We start from the raw sequence: 21,898 nt of genomic DNA, 5'->3' as shown, positions 1-21,898 counted from the left end.
TGGCTGTTTTGCACAATTTAGTATACTGGCATAGTAGGATTTGGTCTTTCTCATCCCTTGATGTCTTCCACTTGCACTGTAGTTTTTGAGTTGAGTTTTGAGGACTTCATTTTTCAATGTGATTTTTCATTTGTAGTTAATCCTAGATTTAGTCTTCTGGTTGTCCAGTGCACAGTATATCCAATTGTAGAAGGCGTGTATGTCTTGAGCTCACATATTTATTGTTTTTTTGTTTTGGTCAAAAGGGCAGAAGACACATATGGAGAGCAGCTTGAAGAGGAGAAAGCAGAGGCTTGTTTCCTATTGTAAGCACTTCTTCCATAACATAAGAACCACAAGTTCTGGCCTATATTCCCAAACATTCTAAAACAGGGCTAAGGATTGTTTAACAAACCATCTTCTTCGAAAATAGTCACTCCACAGGTGGAAAAGAAGTTCAAGCTTTCAAGCTAAGACCCCATTTATACGTGGCATCAGCTGACTTTATCATTGCGTCAGCAGCCAAAAAGAGACTTATGCTCCAGCATCGATGGTGCAACCATAGGACAAGGAGAGCAAAGGCTGAAAGGAATTCGGATGGAAGATGGAGACTACAGCAGACAACCAATGGAGTATTGCTAACTTGACCAAATAACAGAACAGCCTCAGTCAGAGAAAGAAATGGCAGATGTGTACTGACACCACACCACGCTAATGCGTCCTGGCTGGTTCAGTATAAGGCATACATTTTCTACTTGCATTCCACTGGGGAGAGGCTGTTTGGCACAGCAGTAGATGATTCCTTGCAATAAATAAAAACAATGACAATGACTACTAAAGCAATGTGAGCCCTACAAGCCAGAGGCTTGTTTAAGAGGCATACGATTCATACACTTAAAATTGAGGGGGTGGGAGGAGGACTTATAATAGATGCAACAGCAAACCCAGAGGATTTATAGAGCAAATATCAAGGAACAAGTCCATGTCCACAGTGGCAACACCCGGTACAAAGAAGACACACTTTTGAAGCAAGTGTAAAAGGAAAGAGGATCTGGTACCCCAAACAAATGACTTAAGGGGAATTCACGCACCACTTAATACCAGTAAGAATGCACTACAAGGGTTATTCCTAGAATGGAGCAGAATAGCTACTGACAAGTGCTTAACATTATAAAAAGAATTGGAACAGATACTTCCGAATATCAGTTGAAAAAATATGGCTTGTTAAGTAGAAGAACTAAGACTTTTACAAAAAAAAAGTAGAGGCCCTCCCCGAAAAACGGGTTAATAGAGGAAGTATAGCTAGACAGTAACAGAGGCATGAAGAGAATGCAGTCTATTTCCCATTTCACCGCCAGAATCTGACCTTAAGATTGATCATAGAAATTAGATTTTTGGACAGGTTCATCAGGACACGCAAATTCAAGAAGACGCCTGTACAGGAAGTCATCCCATTGCTGCTGAAGAAAGATTGTATGGTAGCCTTGGACCTCAGGAGTTTGTACTTCTACATCCAGATGACCAGCAGTAAGAGGAAGTACCTCGGGTTTGGGGTAGGGAACTCATTATTATTTCAATGTTGGCTGGAAAGGAGAGCAGAGAGATGGTTCTGTAGTTCTTGAGGTCCATGGGGTCAGCCGAGGGTTTCTTCAGCAGGGGGTTGCCAGTCTTCAGGGAAGGTGATGGACTCAATGGAGCAGTTGATGGTGCAGTAGAGTTTGGGGCGATGGAGGTGCCGGATCTGTTGGAGATGTGATGAGGGCAGGGATCCGAGGGGGCTCCAGAGTGGATGATCCTGAGGGTGTCATCAGAGGTGAGGGTGCTCCAGTTGGGCAGGATATGCTGGGGTCTGGAGTCGTTGAGTGTGGGTGGGATGGGTGGGTCTTGGGTTGCAAAGCTTTCGTAGATCTCCTTGATCTTGTGGTGGGAAAGATTTTATTTGAAAGAAACACATAGTGATAGATTCCTTACCTTATAATTACCCCCAGGCGTTAGACTGGATCCGGAAAGTTTTCGTCAGCAGGAACCCTGCACGTCGGAAGGTGGCGTTGTGCGGCTCCGCGACCGTCGTTGGCTTCGTGTTCGATGCGATGACATCGGGGCAGCTACTTAGACGCCGACCTCGCGCACTGCTGTCAGTTCTGTACATGACTTTCCGTGCCAGGAATGCAGAGCCATGCAAGATACTGACCACTGGTGCCTTGAAACTAGGGCCCTGAAAGGGATGACCTAAACCCTAGAAATCATTTTGCAGAACGGGGAGGATGGGTAGGGCGGTAAGGAATCTAATGTACAGATATATCGTTACCGAAGGTAAGTAACTTGTTCATCTGAAAGAAACACATAGTGATAGATTCCTTAGCTTAGAATAGATACTTCAGCAATACAAAACCCGGTGGTGGGTCTGCGAACCAAGATCACACAAGGAAGTCTCGGAGAACAGAACGTCCAAAGAAGCCTTATAGAGGACACAGACATTGCACCTAGACTAGTCTCAGACCCCTCATGCATCAGCCTGAAGATGAGTGGTTCAACAGCGATGTCCTGAAAGACCAAGAAAATAAAACCAGAATAGAAGAGGCAATAAAGGACTACCTTATGCATAACAACACCAAGGACACGGACCCCAGGATCATATGGGACGTATTGAAGGCGACAGTAAGGGGGACAATAATAAACATCAAAGCCAAAATCAACAAAAACGCAAACCAACATCTGTCCCAGCTTAAGCTAGACATCAAAGGACTAGAGAGGACACACGCAGGAGACACACAATGCACAGCAACACTACAAGAGCTCACTAGGAAGAAATATGAATACAATAGATTACTGAAAGAAAGGGCTGGGCTGTGGGTGATTAAATACCAGGCAATTAACCTCTGCGGGGTGAACAGAGCGGGGAAACAGCTAGCCTCATACCTAAAATATAAGCAAAGACCGGTTCACCATCTCAGCTATCACGGACTCACACACAAACGCAAACAAATCCTGCAAACATTCCAAGAGTTCTACCAAGACCTCTATAGGAAGGATCAGGCACTAGATCGTGAAGGATGTGCAGGGTATCTAGACAGACCCAGGCCTCCCTAAAATCACGAACGACGAAGCACAGTCGTTGTGGCAGGATATAAACACAGCGGAAAGAGAGATGGCGGTTGTGATGTTACCCCGCGATGGGAAAGCGATGTTAAATGTATGTGTAAAATTTCTTGATAAAATACTTTGAAATAAAAAAAAACTTGACCCCATTTCTTCCCAGAGATGGTATCACATTTGCTTGTGAACCAAGCAATACAAATACCCGTCTCCTTTCAAAAACCAAAAAGATATGGGAAAAAAAGACACTCAGCAGATGTAACGATGACAGTCATGTACTACCTATAATAAACAAAGAAAAAAATGAACTATTCTTCGTATGTCTTCCACCCATCAGTTTGTGAACTTTGTTTTGCTGTGTTTTTGCAGCATATTGAGCTCTCTTCTGTCCAGCCGCAGTTGATGTCCGCTTTTCTTTCTGATTAGTTTGGCATACCACACATTTTTCTTTGTTGAAGGAGTCTTCAGATTTTGTAGTTAGAAATACTCTGTCATGAGGTGAAGATCCTCTGCTACCACCTGCTTCGCTCATTTTTTTTATTTGACTCAACAAAATGCCTGAAACAAAAACAATATTAAAATAAAATACTATTATGATTGCTAAAACACATCATTATAGAACTGCCATTTTGGAAAATGTCAGAAGGGTTGCTCTGAGGAGTTATTTTCTGTCTCTATAAAAACGACTTAACCCCCAAAACCTATGAAATGTTACATCATCACTGCAACACATCTACCATTTTGAAAATGTCGCCCAGAAAAATTCGGCCCGGATCAGCAATGCCTACGACTTTTCTAATGACCCAAAAACACAAATCAAAAATTTAAATCACTGGACAACAATTTTGTTTACAGAGGTATATCAGGAGGCCGGGATTTTACAGTCATTATCTTTAGATTGCCGTGTAGTACAATGACAGAATTATGCCTCTTTCTTGATCATTGTTCAGCGTACTGTTTATAAGCCTGGTGCATAGATCCTACACTTATTTGTGCTTCTTTTGCGGGTACGCCAGGCTAAAGACTACCATGGTCTGAGAAACCCCACTCCACCCAAAGGCAGGGTCTAGAGAACAGCCTAGAGAAGACACATGAAAGAACCACCACCCTAATTCTGAAAGTGCAACAGGATCTATTTCCCCTGTCTTCTTTGACTGTATATATGTGGGAGCCACTGACCCAATTGCTGTTCCAGGTCTACGTGGTCTTTGACCAAGGAAGTGAGTGCTCTGCAAAATACTCTGAGGACTGCTTGCAACCAGAGCTAAGGTCTGGCTAGTAGGTGACTTCACTTGAAGTCTTGCCATGGAAGGAAGAAGCTGCCTTCTTTTCCTGAAGTGTCTAGACTCCAAACCTTCTTGCTGAGGGAAGGAGACTGCCAACACTACAGGTTATGTGGAATTGTCGAGGGAGCGCAGTCTCTCTGGATGAGAAGTTCCAATCGGTAACTGTAGTATCTGCAAAGTGTGTGCAAGGGTCTCTTCCCTTTCAACACCGAACTGTGCAACTGCGACAACTAACTGTGACCAAGAAGACCATGCCACTGAAAAAGCAAACTCTGCCAGAGTGGACTGTGTCACTGCAATAACAAACTGTGCTTGAGTGAACTGTTCCATGGTGTTACAATGTAGCCCTTGATTGTTAAAGCATGGTGCCCAAATCTCCATCTCAACTGAGCCCAGACACATTCTTGTCCTCAGCTGGAGACCTGCGACGAATCTGGAAACTCCCACATCTGCACAGACTCTGGGTGGCAGCCTGCACTGCTACCTGCTGCCCAGAAGGCAGGAGCACTTTCAGCAGGCTGACGTGAAAGTGAACCAGATGTGTGCTGTGGGTCCTCACTGGGAGTGCAACAAGGAATGACACAATTGGCTGTGGTGAGACATTAGCACCTGTGGACTGCTAAGTGAACTGAGCACAAGAGCTAGTAGGAAATGCTAGCCTGCATCTGTTCCCGATACCTGCCAGAAAGAGCTCGAGCCCAGGAGAAGGATCGTGAGTGGGAAGGAGGGACTGGCTGCGGGGTACAGTTACTCCACTCAAGTGAATCATTCGTATCTGTTGCCTGTCTTGTGGAGTATTGAGTTTTCTGTGCATTTTAAAGTACCTTTTTCTTTAATGAAGTGAAGCATTGGGTTGAACAATCCGAACGTGTAAAGAATAAACAATTTTAAAGAGTGTTTGTCAAACTGACTTGAAATCCTTCTAAGCTCTCAACTTGATTCTACGTTGACAGTTTACACCCTAATCTGTGTCTTATTTCCGTTCTACCATAGTATTCCCTTTACCAATCTTCCTTGATTTGGGCTGACAGGAGCCTCCTTTGATTGTGCCCTCTTTTTAGCATGCACCATCCCAGTAATATATACAACTCTTGTGCTTTAACTCTGGGAATTCTGCTGAATGCATCTAAATGTATCGTAGCATGACATTATGGTCATAGCTGCACGATGCTCTCAACCCTAGAAAAAATGCCTTTGATTGAATTTACAGGCAATATTCCACTCTGAGTAAAGTCCAGTCAGATGGCTTTTGGGGGAGGATCCCCCTTCTCAGTGAGTCTGTCAACTGAAAAAGTAACCCATAGAGAGATCGTACTTCAGTCTTTATCCATGTCTGCTTTATTGTGGCTAGTGGGCCTACTTCATTTCTGGGGAATTTGTGAACCGTCCAATGATTATAATTCTAAGGAAAGTGTCAAGTTAGCAGAGGCCATGATGACATTTTTAGATAGATATAAATTATCCTGGCATTCTGTGGGCCTGGGCACTGGGCTTTCCTCAGAATTTAGAAAATTCAGTTTTTTTCAATTTTTAATTTAACTCCCTAATCTCTTCATTTTTCTAAGCAAAGGGGCCAAATGAGTCATGAATGAGATTTAACGAAAGCAGCTTTTGAAAAGCCATTTATTGATTTTCTTTACAAAAGTTGAATTTACCTCACACAATGTGTGCACTGTGCATAAATTGTTGCCGATAATCCTGCATGGCTTGTGGATAGTTGCACACAACTAGGAGGAATAACATAAGCTATAGGCAGAACGGCACACATGTCGAGAAATACGAATTTTAGATTTAATCCAATGCTAAGATTGTGTGTCACACATCAATTACAGTTTGTGCCACTTGTGAGTGATCAATTTATCCTGCACACTGGACGATACTAACTGTTCTTTTTTTCTCAACTATTTGTTAGCTTAAAACCGTAATTTTCCTATTATTTTCTAATTTTTACTTTAGGACAGGACCAGAGTTGTGTCTCCCATAATAGATGTAATTAACATGGACAACTTTCAGTATGTGGGAGCCTCAGCTGATTTAAAGGGCGGTAAGTACCTCTACTTGACCATAGTTTGCATATAAAGTTCAATAAATATACGAGAAAAAAATGAAGCACAAATTCTTGTATTTTATATCTGCATACTTATTTTTCCACATTTGTGGAATACATTTGTGCGTTCAGGTTTATTTTCTTTAAATAGAACTCGTATGTGCTTTATCTGTCTAGAAATGTGTTTGTTGTGTGCGTTCCATTTTCTTTCACCAATATATATAGAATTTTGTTTAGTGTCATCAACTTGTGAATATAAATATACAGTTTTGTTACAGCATGTCGCTCCATCACTGTCTTGCCAACGTTTTATGTTTGAAAAACCTTTGTTAGAGAACATTTAAATGAGCCACCCAGTAGTACTGTCTTCCAGCAAATTTTTAAAGATTTACATTAGCATAGGTATAAAGAACCACATGGGGAATCCATATGAACTATTTTCCATTTTTTGCAGGGGTTATTAACTTCTGCTTTTTCAGTTACATATTACTTAATTAAATGATGCATTATCGATTCAAAGAAAGTCTGCCTAATATAGCTGTACAACGGAACCATTTAATTCAGTTTAACAGTTTACCTCTACTTGGTTTAATCCAACAGAAAGCCCATGCCTAATTAACTGTCACATTACTCAACCAGTAGAATGTGCTTTTACAACAATAATATTTCTTTTTTGGAGGGCATAATATATTTTTCATTCCTTGTCAAATTCATATTTCAGTTTACATTGGCTAGATTTTGAGTACACAAGTATTGGAGGTTGACGATAACCTTTCATTCTCATTCATTCTTCTAATGGATGGCTTCTTCAACTTTACGATATCCCCAGGCTCCAGACTGGATCCAGAAACTTTCACAACCGTGCTCTGCGCACCAGTAGGTAACTCTGAAGTTCCGCCTGAAAGTGATAGAGGGGAGCTGCAAATAAGAGCCACCCCTGCACACTGATGCCAGTTCCTTTCTTTTCTCATCTACGAACACAGATCCGGAACTTCGCTCCCTTTTTTCATCAGTTGACCATTTGATCCCCTAGAAACACTGAAATCTTATGTGAAAGGGAACACTGTGCCAACCTAAAACTACTGGGTTCAGCCATGCTATGACTCTCAGAAACAGAGGTCTGTGATGGACCCGCACAAGGTGTGCTTTTGGTGTTTGGCCTCTGGCATGACTCCAAGTTGTGTGAAGAATGTACCTTCACAAATGCCAAGGTTATCTAGGACGGTGAAGCAACACTGTACGTTGTTGACCTTTGGAAAAAGCCATGCAAGTCCTCCCGATTGAAGTAAAGTGCATTGACCTGTTCCACTCTCAATGCTGGTCCCTCAACAGGTACTTCGTGGTTGAGGTTCTTTGGTAAGTTGATCAATATAAGGGAAAAGACAAGAAGATTAAGCGAAAATCATCCCCATCCCACCACTCTCTATCTTCTGAGAAGTAGTGAAGGCGTGAAAGTGTTGCTCTGTCTTGCTCCTGATTTCTGACTGACAAGCAGTTTTCACAATTGGTCCTGATGCTCCCCGAGTTCTCTTGGTCCTCGGTGACACCACAACTGATTGAAGTCGTTAGAGAGGCCATGTTGCACATGTTTCGCACAGTTTCAGTTCCCTCTGGTGCAGCCTTGAGCCCAAGGAATCAACAGGGGCCTCCAGTTGAGTTGTCATCATCAAGTTGCCCTTGGCACCCTCTATGCCTCTTGAACCTGCTTCAGGTTACGCCCCCCTCATCCTCTCCCACCTCACAGCATGCACTGGTTCTTTTGACGTCGACATCAGAACCCTTTGCCTGACCTGAGCCAAACTGCTATCAGCCCTGTGCATGTTCGTATCCCAAATTTGTGCTGACACATCCAGTTCCCCCTCAGTTGCTCCACTAACTTTTCAGTTCTGACTCTGATCATAGTTTGCTTGCTCTAGTAGATGACAACTAAGATGATGGGGATGATTTGCCCCATATATGATCTTATTCGAGGCCAGTGGGCTTGATATATCCACCAATCTCTCTCCAGGGCCTCTAACAGATGAAATTGTTTTCTTTGCATAGTGATTAGGGTAGCCACAGAGTCTGGGCAGGCTTCCTCTGATCACTTGCTGACATTCAAAATAACCCTGCCTGATTTATGATGGACCTGTTCAAAACCTTGCTCTTGCCATCCAGTTAACAGGCAGGTACCCAGATGCCACAGACGGTTGTATGACGGAACCACTCATGCAATTCCACGCATGCCTTTACAACGCTGTTAGTACAACGCATGTCATTGCTACACATGGATTTTGTACGACATTTTTTACAATGAATGCCTATACCACAAAAGTTCGTTGTAAAGGCATGGTTGGTAAGGGTCTATATATAGGTGGTCAAAGTTTGGAATGCATGATAAAGACATATTCTTGGTAATGGCATGCATGAAGTTGGTGCGCACTGGAAAGTTGAGTTTTGTTCATTTCAGAATGAGAATTCTATTTTTAAGGTATTCATCCCCACGTGATCCGCTCACAGCGGTAAATATACACTGTGAACAGACTTCCATCTACTGACAGAATACGGGGAGAGAGAGGCAAGGCTTATGCATTTACCTCGCCCTGAACCCTAAAACTGCCCCTTATTCTGGCCCTAGGTCCTGAAACTGCCCAATGCTGCATTCCCCTCCCCCGCCCTGATCCCTAAAACTGCCCTTTTCCTGGACCTGGCCACTAAAACTGCGCCCGCCGCAATCCTCTGCTCAGCCCTGAAACACTATAACCCTTCCTCCAACCCTATCGCAGCTGCTGTGTCCCCTGCTGTACAACGAGGTCCATTATCATGCATCTTTTACAGCAAACGTGCTTTTACCACGCATGCCTGATTTCATAGTAAAGGCATGTTCATTGTAAAGGATGTGGTTAATGGCCATGCGTGGTTATAACCTCATTGTAATGGTGTTTCCCACCACAGACTGTTGCAGAGCGACTCAGATTTTTTTGACTCAGTATCCTACTCTTAAGAGTTTGATAATCCAGGCTTCCACTAGCAAAAAACCCCAGTTAGTTTCCTACAACCCCCTTCCCTGCTCCTAGACAGGGAGGCAAAGCAAATTGAAGCATTTGGGGAAGTAATGTTTCTTCGACCATCCTAGCTTTAGGGACAGTCAGCACAAGTTGCCTATTAGGATAATATACACATGCCCTCTGAGATATGGTCAACAAGATCTTGCTGGCAGTCCCAGAACAGTTTAGGGCCTCTCTGGCTCAAACCATTTAAGATGGTCAGGATGCAGCCAAATACGTGATTCAGGCTTGGCGAGACACTACGGTTTGTTTGGGGTAAGCAGAGGGCACAGTGAAGTGTTCTGTTGCCATCCATGTATGAGATCCACAGGCATTTCTGTTGATATGCAGGAGCCCTATATGGATTTGCCTTTCAGTGGATCCTGCCTTTTTGGCCAAAAATCTGAATCTGCCCTAGAGTGCTCTAAGGAAAGCACGCACACACTCTGGGACTTTCAACATTCCAGACAGTAACTTCATCAGTTTTGGCCCTTCCAAGGCCACTACAGATGTTTGGCCTACAGACAATGACAGGATCACCTTCCTCCACTGAAGTCTTTCCAGTCTTTTAGATCCTGATGATGGATATCATGCAGACCAACCACAATCAGGTTCCCAGTCCCACACCACTACAGCATCAGCCTCCAAGCCTGTCCCTGGTAAAGCACACGTGCAGTTGCCAACAGGAACCAACCGATTAACTTGTCCCATATACCATACTATAATTTTTCATTCCTAATGGCAGGGATGTAGAACTCCTATCACCCTTGTCTAGACTCAAGAGTAACATGGTTTCACCTTAATTTTGTCCACTCGAAGTAGGCACAATCCCCTTCAATTCATAACCTGGTCCTGCTTATTAACTGTATCTCAGTATGACTCATTAGAAGAGGATTTCCTGGCAATAACGATTAGATCCGAATCCATGTGTATAAGCTTGTATGCATGATTTATTAATACTATGGTATGTGCTATTACAGCAAGCACTCAAAGGTAATGCAAGGGGTTGTGAACTAGGCTTGCAACCTTGGCAGTGGTGTCAGTATAAAAACTTGCAAAATGTAACAAATCGACTTTACCTGCAATGCTCCCTGGTAAAAATAAAGTGTACACCCACCCATTTGGAGCATGGAAAAAAATGTTTTTATAAATTATTGTAGAACTTTAGATACTATATCTCCGAGTCACCGTAGTAATAAAATGTATTTGATTGCTGTCAATATTTAAAAAAAATTGTATTTGTTGCACTTTAAATGTGTTCATGTGTGATACTGCGTGTTAACTTGTAGGCTTTAATCTTTTGAATGTGGATCCAATCATACCCAGCATGTGCAGTACTCCACTCCATAGCTCATTTGAAAATGAAACGTGCCAGGTTCCATATTATTGGGGCTTATAAGGGGGAGTGATTCTGTTGCGGACTGTGGAGGCTGGAATCGAAATAACGTCTCTGCAGTGAAATGCCTTCCAGAGCATAAATTACAATAGATTGTAGAGTATGATACAGAATCCTTAAAAAAAAAAAATAAGAAAGCTAACGAATCACATAAAGGTCCAGCGTAAGAGTACTTATTGAATAAGTTAAGGTGTACTTAAAAATGTAGATACGGGGATAAATACTTTTTGTGAAAAATTGCACCAGAATAAGAAGTTCATTGGTAGAACCTGAGTAGGGAGACTCGTGCAGATCCCGCTCTACAATTGATGGTAATTTATGGTCTGGGAGGCATTTCGTTGCAGAGACGAGGATTCATATAATTAGCATATAAATATGCTATTAAATATGATAGCAATTATAATAACGATATTGAAATTTATAGCAACTGCAGTGACTATAATGCTGATTGCCGTTATGAACAAACCATTGCTGAAGCAATGCCTTAATGGAGCGGCACACTTGAAACCAGTTTGTTATTACAGATTTAGGTGCTGTTGTTCACTGTTGGCTTGCATGGACTGGGATAGGTTGGCTGATAATTCTGGGTTTAAGTATGAGAGTCCTTATCTAGTTTGCAAAGTTTCTAAATATTCTGCGACCTTACTAAGGGATTGTTTTTAAAGTTCTTTTTGTGTGGGGGCTAGTTACTTTTGGGTTCATTTAGATCATTTACTCTAAAGGAATTTCACTTATTTCCCAAAGGATCCACTGGCCTTTTCACAACATCATTGAGTAGAGCTGGTCCTAAGATCAGTAAATGTTTTCTACCGTGCCTATATTACATGCCTAGTTATTGCTCATGGAACCAAAAGGTCCAGTTTTACTACAGCTGTGGTGCATTCCCAGGTGACATCGTAACATTGTTAGTATTTTTTTTTAATAACATTTTTTTGGTTTTTCGTATACAGATATAAATCACATAGGAATTCAAATGCCTTGAAAAGCTGTTCATTTGAATGCTCAGTTGTCAATGCCCTCCATTCAGTGGTATGCAATCTGTTAATGCTTACATAATTTAGTGTCCTCGATAAAATGATGTTGATCCCTCTTCAGGACAACTTAGATGCCTTCAGGGTAGGTTCTCCACTGAGTGAGTCCAAGGGGCTCATATCCTCTCATAGTTCTGTGGTACTCCTCGGACCTTGTAGACCAATTACTCCCTTGCTGCAAACTGGTCCTGTACCCTGATCCGCTCCCTGTCCATTTCCTGGCCAGATCTCCTTTGGCCACCAGGAAGGCCATCGCTATAAACAAGCGCGGCTTGAGACACAATCCCTCCCTTTCCCTCCCAGGTCGTCGATAACACCTAAAATTTTATGCTTGGGGTCAAGGGCTAGTTGTCTTCCAAACACCAAGTTCCAATAAGTTTGTTAACCTCTCCCTGGCAAGTATGCATCTCTGGACATTCCCAGATCACATGATAGGAGGGATCTTGGCTGACCCCATCGCCACAGCCAAGCAGCAGAGTAGTACTTTCGGTGCAGGTATTTGAATGGTTTTAGGCGAAAGCTCATGGAGATTACCAGTTGTCTGGATGCCCTCTTGGACCTCACTCATTCCTCGTCATCGAGGGCTCCCACATCTGCCTCTGGCTTGTTTAGGGGTATTAGTGACCATCGATTTATAAATTTATGAAATACCTCCCTGTCCTAAGGAATCTGTTGTTAATTTGCACTCTAACGGGTTGTACTCGCCGAACGCATATAGCTGCTCCTTATAACCTTCCATTGCATGATAAAGTAGCAATAGAAGTTGGAGGAATGGAGGTGAAACTCAGACCCCCAACACCTGGAAGGAATTCATATGCTTGTCCCCACCAAACATCCTCCAGTGTGGAGATTCTGATAAGGTGTAAATGTAAATGTATAGGCATTTATATAGCGCACTACTTACCCGTAGGGTCCCAAGGCGCTTCGACCGCTGCGAAACCCTTCCTGGCTTCCCTGAGAGATGGTCCCTTAATGGGTATCTCCAGGGTGAGACCAGGCATCCCCGGCGGTCTGGTGGGGCCGTTAGTGAAGATGAGGCAAGCTAATGCCCAGAGTTGCCGAGTGTGATCGCTGATCAGAGTGGGCACCAAGGCGAGAGAATTATCGAGTCCGCTGACCCTGGTCCAGAAACCTGCCGCGCCGGGAATCGAACCCTGGTCCCGGGCCGTCCTCTGCTCTTGGGTCTGCCGCCTCTAACCAGTGAGCTACACTACAACTGCGGAACCCCTCTAAGCCTGCCGCTCTCACAGCTGTGTCTCCTACCACAGGGGATCACCCTGGTGACGGTGCTGAACCACTTTTTATGACGCAACACTGTATACTTGTAACTGGGGGGGGGGGCGAGTAGGAGATTTATACAACAGTGTAAGGGTGCCATAAATGTGAAGCAAATCTAACTCTTGCCCATGAGCAGGATCCCCCCCTAACCTCCCTGACCCAATTATTGATATTGACTAGTTGGGATGCCCAGTAATAAAGCTGCACATCCGCCCAGTCCATTCTCGCCTCTTACAGAGAAAAACTGCACTTTGCAAAGGAGACTCTGGGAATTCTCCCTGCCCAAAGAAAGCTAGTGATGGGTGTCTGTAGCTCTGTGAAGAAGGTAGGTGGGAAGGGATATGGGTAATGCTGCCAGCCTTAAAAAAAAAAAAAACAACTTTGGAGTGATACCACGTGAACAACGCATCTCTACCCGCCAGAGAAAAGGGAGCGCCAAACTCTCAGTCATATATTTTCTTGAATTTGCCAACAGCTGAGTGATATTTTGCTCCCAGTACATCTGTTGTGTAAGGGCCACTCTTACGCCCAAGTGGCGGAAACTTCCCCTGCTAGCCGCGGCATAGGGACGATCGCCACCCAATTCAGGACTCATTGTATTGGCCCTAGAGTTGATTTCCCCCCATTGACTTTGAGTCCTTATGCGTCCCCGTATATCGTTAGCATTTCTATGAGGCGTGTAATGAATCTTGCGGCCATTGCATTAAGAAAAGCTTGTTGCCCGCATGAAGGGAGCAGCGATCCTCGAATCCCCCTGCCCACCTAAAGCCACTGAGACAGTGAACTCCGCGAGAGGCTCCATCACAAGTGAGAATAGCAAGGGTGAGAGCGGACAACCCTGTCGGGTTCCTCTGTCAATAGGAAATTCCAGCGGCAGGGCTCCATTTACATGGACCCGGTCCTACAGTTCTATGTACAAAAGGGACATCCACTGCTTACAACGGGGTCCAAATCTCATTTTATGCAAGACGTTCAGCAGATATGGCAAGTGCATTGTGTTGAATGCTCGTTCTATATCAATTAGGAGAAGTGCGGCCTCCTGTGTTCAAACGTCCGAGCAAGGACTAGATGCAGACAGCGGAGGCAGTGTCTAGTGCTCCTTTTAGGCATTAAGCTGTCATGGTCTGCGTGAACCACAGAGCTCACCACCTTACTGAGGCGGGTGGTTCGTACTTTAGCCAGTATTTTAACTTCAAGGTTGATGAGGGAAATGGGACGATAGGAGCTGCATTCCTCTAGACTTGTCTGGTTTAAGGAGCCCTGTGATAGTTGCCTCGCACAGGTTTTGATGCACTACTTTTTATTTAAAGGCATTCTCTTGCAAGGTCAAGAGGTATGAGATTAATAGGGAGGAGCACTTTTTATTGAGCTCAAAGGGGACCCATTCAGAACTAGGGTCATCCCAGAGGGCATCAGCGAGATTGCTAGCTGGATTTCATCCACCATGATGGTAAGGTTCGGACCTCTGCTTTCAATCCACCACCAATAGGGATTTCAGGAGCTGGTCTTTGAATATGGGACTGTTTTGCTCAGCGGAAGGGGGTTCCCGCCTAGCATACAGCGTTGTAAAGTGTTAGGAAAACTCCCTCGTTAGGATGTCTGCCCCACTCTCCCCCCCACCCCCGCCACGCCCCCCCCCACCCCCTCCCCGAACCTTCTTCTCTGTCAGGGTTCTGAACTCAGTCACTAAGTTGCCTGTGCAGCTAGAGGTTTGAGCCAGTAGAGCAATTTCCAGGCTTTGTCTCCCCACTCGTACATCCTACCCTGGGATTGGAGCCCGCTGAGGCAGGCTGTGTCAAGGAGAATCTGCCTGAGAGAAAATCTGGCCACCTGGTCAAGTCAGCATTGTGTCTCTGATGCAGGGGAAGCCTGCATCACCTGTCGAGCTGTGTGATCTCATTCTCAAGGTGGATCAAGTCACGCTCCCTACGCTTGGTCTTCCCATGGATGTGTGAAAAAGCCCGCCCTTTAAGGATTGATTTGAAGGCCTCCTATAGCATGGTTGGTGAGGAGGCTGTCTTCCTATTAAGTTCAAAGTAGTTGAAAATTATGGTGTGGAGCTGTTCTGTGAATTTGCCGCCTATGAACCACCAATCATTCAGCTGCTCCGGTTCCCACTACCGTGCTGGCCCGCCGTCTACCGGTGCAGGCACAGGGGAGTGGTCCAGGAGTCTGCCAGGCCCTGTATGCTTAGTAGTTGTGTTACTGCCCCCAGTGTCGAGTCTAGGAGATGGCGGGGCGCAGATACCACTGTGTGACCATGACTGCCCGCAAGGGTTTCACTTACCATTACAAACCCCCATGATGGATCAGTGTGCACTTTGTGCACCATCAGAGGAAAGGTCTTCTCGAGTAGAATAGCGGCCCCTCTAGAACCCCTGGTGTAACCCAAATGATAAACCTTCCTGAGTATCCGTGCCGCCCCAGAAAATAAGATTCTGTGCCAAGTAAGTGTGTAAGGAGCACCACTGGATCTTGTAATTGAGCCCCTTTACATTCGATGTGACTGTTATGCCCCCTTAGGGCCCTGAGTCAAAGGCCAGTGTAGCCAGTACTGCGGGGTGCGTGTCTGGAGAGGGACATGAGCTAGACCGGGCACTAACATAGCATGAGCATAATTTGTACAACCCAAGAAACCAAACAGAGCTTCCCAAAAGGCGCCACACCTGGCAGGCGCCAATTTCCCCACCCTACAATTCCTCTTCCCATGCTTTCATCACTCTCCCAGAGGGCTTCCAGTCAGTGGGAGTCCACCCCCATACGCCTCGTCTAAGTCATTCTTAGTCTTTGCCTTCACAACATTATGCTCCCGCACTCCACCTAGGGAGCCGGCATAGGGCCCATTCCGCAGTACCCTGAGTTTCTCGGCGCCGGAGTGAATATTTTATGATGCCATGCACGTCATCTTTGGGCCACCGACTCTCTCTGTAATGCCTTCAGGCCCCATAGCGCCGAGATGTACTTGCGCTGGGTGACTGTCAGCAGATTTCCCCTCTATGCCAGCTGAGCTCTCTGGAACCTTGCCCCAAACCCCCTCTGGATCCAGACTGACGTCTCTACAGTTGCCTCCACCCACCCTGGTTTTGTGTTTCCGGGCGCCGCTAGACAACAAGCTGTTCACCATTCCCGATGCCGATTCGGTACTGCCCTGATGTTACTCTACGTCACTGCAGATGCCATCCTGGCCTTTCCATCCCTTGAACTTAAACATTGCCCCCTACCTTCCTAAAGAAGATGATGAGAAGGTGTTTTGTTTCTCGGATGATCCAGAAGTTGGTAACTGGTTTGAGTAGCATAGGTGGTGCTAGTAGCCTGGAAAACTCCCCATACCTAGGTATTGTTTCCCTTCAAGGCCAGTTTTTGCAGGCAGGCTCACCCCTTGCAACCATTATGCGCACAGTGGTGGAAGGCCTCGATCAAAAGCAGTCAGACTACGAGTACAAGAAAAATGTCTTGACAGAGTTGCTTCAACCTGGAGTGGGCTCATTTGAACCTATACTCTCCTTTTATGAAGCTCTCACCTATGTGCTCACGGGTGCTTGGACAAAACCTTGCACAGGGGCTCCTGTGCGGCACTGCTCTGCCCCGGGTAGACCCAGCCTTCCTCTTCCAGCACCTCTCCCCTAAGAGACTGGTAGTACTGGCCTCTACAGTAAAGCTCAACCTAAGCGCATTCCTTATCACACCACCGAATAGAAATTACAAGAGGCTTGACACCTTTGGGAAGCACATTTTTTTCTGCCACCAGCCTTGCCCTGTGGTCGATAAATACTGAATGCCTCTTGGGGCGCTATTTGCATACATTTTGGGATTCGATTGCCCAGCTGCTTCTCATGCTGTCTGAGGAGAGTCCGACCATCCTCAACCAAGCTCTGGTGGACGGCAGCAATGCAGTGAAGTTCTCCACCTGGTGCTGATTCCCTGGGTAAAGCTCTGGCTTCTACAGTAGCGATGCGTTGCTGTGCCTGGTTAAGGTCCAGTGTATTCTTTGGGAATCTGCAGTCTTTGTTGACTGCCTTGCCCTTCAAAGGCTCCCACCTCTTTAGCGACCAGGTTGATGCAGCGCTCAAGCATTTGCAGGGTCACAAACAGGGTCACTGTCCGGTCCCTTGGCCTTTCCCTCTCGACCCGTCCACAACAGCAGTATTTTCGCTCCTACTGCAGATGCAAATTTCGTACATCCACAGTACCGGCCGTTCCCAGTCCAACAGCCTGCCCGGCCCTTTCATGAATGGGACAGCGAAGCCTGGAAAGGACAGGGAGCCACTCCCAGCGTGCTGTCCAGTCCCCTGCCCTTTTAGCAGCCACAACCTCAAAAAACCTTTAGCGTGCCTTCCATCCAGCACAGCCATCCTGTTCGCAGAAGAATCAGGCACCGCCTGCCCCATTGGTCGCAAATATATCAGACAAGTGGATGCTTCAGATCATCCCCACCATTTTAGGAAAAAACACACAACCCCTCCCACTATCCAACAATGGATGATGATGACAGACCATCTCGTTTTGTTTCATCAGGATGTGCAGGCTCTTTTGGCCAAAAGAGCCATGGTAGGGTGCCCACACCAAAAATAGGGTGTATTTGTTATTCCAGCTACTTCCTAATGCCAAGAGGGACAAGAGGCCTCTGCCCTATCCCAGATCTGTATCCTCCTAATGCCTTCCTGAAAAAAGAAACGTTCATGATTATGTTGGCTCGGGTCCTGTCTGTCCTGAATCCTGGAGACTGAATGATGGCGCTGGACCTGCAGGACTCTTATTTCCATATCCACGTCCTGCTAGCACACAAGACGTTGCCTCCAGTTCCCAGTGGGCCACAAACATTCACAGTTTGCTGTGTTCCTCTTTGGCCTTACCAGTGCTCCTTGGGTGCTCACAGAAGTGATGGAGGTGGTTGCAGCTCATCTTCTAAGGTTAGGTGTTCTAGTCTTCCCCTACCTTGATGACTGGCAGTTGAAGGTAGGATCCCCCAGCCAGTCATGGTCCTCCTCCAGACTATGGCACATCTTCTGTATTTGCCATAGTCACTCTTGACTCCATCTCGGATGCTCCCTTTCATCAGAGTTAATCTGGACCAGCGTCTGTGCAGTTTGACGCCTATCATCTGTAATGGCAAGTCTGGGATATTCAAGCAATGATTCTGATGTTCTGGTCTCTATCCTGGATTTCGGTAAAACCAACTCTGTGGGTGCTGGGTCTCATGGGCTTCGGTAAACTGCTGGTAATGTGAGGGCTCTGCAGTGGGACCTGAAGTCCCAGTGAGTGCAGCATCTGAGGAGTCTCTCTGGCCCGGTCCATATATCAGAGGGAACAACAAAAGCTCTGCAGTGATGGTTAATGAACCATGCTCGGGTCATCCGCGGTTCACAGTGGAGACAGATGCATTACTGCTGGGTTGGGGTTGCCATCTGGGAGAGGTGGAGATCACAGGACTCTGGTGTCTGGCAGAGTCTCCACTACACATCAAGTTGTTGGGCATATCACTTGCCACTGAAAGCCTTCCTTCCATCCATCAAAGGAAGTCTGATCCAGGTCTTCATGGATGACATGGCTTGGCAGTTCGGGCTGGACTGAACATTTTACAAAACACAAACAAATGCCCTCCTCCGCTTAGATACACAATCAGATGTGAAATTACAAAACACCAATCTTACTTCCTTGTGGATCAAACCCCAGTATCAAGATTGATGACGCCCCAATCTTCTGGTCAAATTGGTGGAATAGTGGAATTAATCTACTGGAAGATTTATACCTAGGCTCATCACTATTACCGTTCTCAGTACTACAAAACGAACATTGGATTTTTACAAACTTCTGCAACTCAAAGTTCAGATCTTTAAAAAAATCCCTAAAGGCGATAACTCCAGCCCTACCTAACTTATTAGGCCGCTTAACTAGAGCTGGCCATATTGTCTTGGGCTTCTATAAACTTTTGTCACCAAACATAAACAAATTTCTTGCGCAACCAAGTAAAAAGGGAATCGGAATTAAACGCTAGAAATGTGGTGTTTTGACTGGGAACACATTAATAAATCTCCTTTTTCTAATAACATATCACCAACACTATCACAAACTAAATATATGATCATCAACAGAACATACTGAACACCTTCCAGACTTTTTAAAATAGGGCTCACTCCTAATCCCAACTGATGTAACTGTGAGGAAAGTGAAGGCAACCTAGCACATATGCTTTTTGAATGCCCAATCTTACAGACTTTCTGGAGTAAAATAATGGACTGCATTAAACACACTTTCAATATTACTCCCTCACAAAGTTCTCATATATCCTTCTTGGCCCATTAGACAATCAGCTGAAAACCGATGATGAGCGCCATCTAATAGACCTAATGCTTACCCTAGCATGCAAACTGATACTACATAATTGGAAGAACTGTAAGGCTATTTCCTTCCGAATGTGGCAAGAGTGGATCACCTTCCTTAGAGGTGCTGATAACGTGACACTACAACTCTCTCCCTGGTGCTCCTCTTATAGACCAATTTGGGACTCATTGGATACCAAACTTCTTAGCTCCAAGCCACCCTAAACAATTAACTCAGGAGAGTGCTATACTCTTAAAGACATTCTCTTTCACAGGCAATTTACATTATGACACATCCTCTATCCCGATATCCTCTCTGCCCACACAGGGCCCTTGCACTTTTTTATTCTAACATGTTGGATTTATATCCAATTTATAACCTACACATCACCTACGTTATTGGTTCTCCAATTACCGCCTCTTCATAGTCAATATGGGTACCATAATGTTGTCAATATGTATTCATGATTATTGTGATGTACTGTTGTTTTGACCTAATGCTACATGAATCTAATGATATGCACAATTTATAGTAGTCAATTGCCGTTGGTAATCTCCAAAGGTCAATAGACCAGCTATGCTCTCAATTCAAATCCTACAGTGACTTCTCTCTCCCCCCTCTGTATCCTTACTCCACGCTCTATCTGTATATTTATTTATTTTACCACTGTACTTCTATGCATATGTACCATTTATCCTGTGTTGCAGAAAGTTCAATCAGAAGATTTGAACTAAAAAGACTGATTTGCATATAGCTGTGTCTGAACTGGGGTCGCAAAGTGAGCTGAAAAATGATGATAGATTCAACCCAGATCTGTGACTGGGGTTGAGTGTCTGAAAACTTTCAGCGCTCCATCCATCATCTCCTTGCGTTTGCTTTGTTCGCCCTAAATTGGCAGGATATGCCCAGAAGTGAGTCCCTAGCTCATTTTGCCACTGGATTCAAGCTAGCCTGGCTGATGAGGGCTGTTAGCCCAAAACCGGTCCCAGGATGCTTGTTTCCGGTCCAGGGAAGACATGGCTTGGCAGTTTGGGCTGGACTGTTTCCATGAGGCACAGGTTCAAGACTAATTTGCATATAGATGTGTGTGAACTGGGGTGGCAAAGTGAGCTAAAGAACGATGATGGATTCAACCCAGATCTGTGACTGGGGGTGAGTGTCTGAAAAGTTTCAGCTCTCTGTCCATCATCTCCTTGTGTTTGCTTTGTTCGCCCTAAGTTGGCAGGTTATGCCCAGACGTGGGTCCCATGCTCACTTTTCCACTGGATTCAAGCTAGCCTGGCTGACTAGGGCTGTTAGCCCGAAACCGGTCCCAGGATGCTTGTTTCCGGGCTAGGGAAGACATGGCTTGGTAGTTCAGGCTGGACTGTTACCATGAGGCACAGGGTCAAGACTGATTTGTATATAGCTGTGTCGGAACAGGGGTGGCGAAGTGAGCTAAAGAATGATGATGGATTCAACCCAGATTTGTGACTGGGGGTGAGTGTCTGAAAAGTTTCAGCGCTCCGTCCATCGTCTCCTTGTGTTTGGTTTTTTCGCCCTAAGTTGGCAGGGTATGCCCAGACGTGGGTCTCTTGCTCACTTTGCCACTGGATTCAAACTAGCCTGGCTAATGAGGGCTGTTAGCCCGAAACCCGTCCCAGGATGCTTGTTTCTGGTCCAGCGAAGACATGGCTTAGCAGTTCGGGCTTGAGTGTTCCCATGAGGCACAGGGTCAAGACTGATTTGCATATAGCTGTGTCTGAACTGGGGTGGCGAAGTGAGCTAAAGAACGATGATGGATTCAACCCAGATTTGTGACTGGGGGTGAGCATCGGAAAAGTTTCCGGTCTCCGTCCATCATCTCCTTGTGTTTCCTTCATGAACAACGCCACAGCGATGTGGTACTGCAACAAACAGGGTGGATGGGGTTGTGGACACTGTCACAGAAGGCATTGTTCCTCTGTATAAGGCTGGAACATCAAAACATTTTCCTGGTCACACTGCACCTGATGGGTCCTTTGAAAGCCAGGCCGGACAAGCTCAACTGTTGATGTCTCGCATATCAGGAATAGCATCTAAATCCGGAGGTGGTGCAGGGTCTCTTTTGAGTGTGGGGAAAACGTTGGTTAGATCTGTTTGCCTCCACCGAGAATGTGCAGTGTCAGCACTTCTACACGCTGGAGTTTCCAAAGAGCTCTCGCTTGGAGATGGGTTCCGCCTCGAGTAGAACACGTGCTCCAGTATGTCTTTCCGCCAATACTAATCCAGATGCGAACTCTTAAAAAAATCAGGGCCCAAGTCATCTGAGTGACTCCGGATTGGCCACAGAGAGTATAATACCCAATATCTGTGAACTTGAGCATCAGTCCAGTGGTCAGTCTGTCCCGTCAGGAGGGTCTCTCATTGCAACAACAGGGCAGGATCCAGCAACCGAATCTGCTCACGCTTCACCTTCA

The 21,898-nt window shown here is 45.4% G+C and overlaps 1 protein-coding gene across 1 annotated transcript in view; it reads left to right on the top strand.

Annotated features, from left to right (window-relative positions):
- The window catches only part of GALNT2 (polypeptide N-acetylgalactosaminyltransferase 2), an 810,495-nt gene that overhangs the window by 448,913 nt on the left and 339,684 nt on the right, over positions 1–21,898 (top strand). Inside the window, exon 8 of the mRNA XM_086927129.1 lies at positions 6,318–6,405. Coding sequence (XP_086783255.1) covers positions 6,318–6,405 — 88 coding nt within the window. The remainder of the gene's footprint in view (positions 1–6,317; positions 6,406–21,898) is intronic.

Source organism: Lissotriton vulgaris, chromosome 6, assembly GCF_964263255.1.
Source record: "Lissotriton vulgaris chromosome 6, aLisVul1.2, whole genome shotgun sequence".
NCBI lineage: Eukaryota > Metazoa > Chordata > Amphibia > Caudata > Salamandridae > Lissotriton > Lissotriton vulgaris.
Note: the sequence above shows the minus strand (reverse complement) of the source record. Positions and strands in the feature narration are given on the sequence as shown.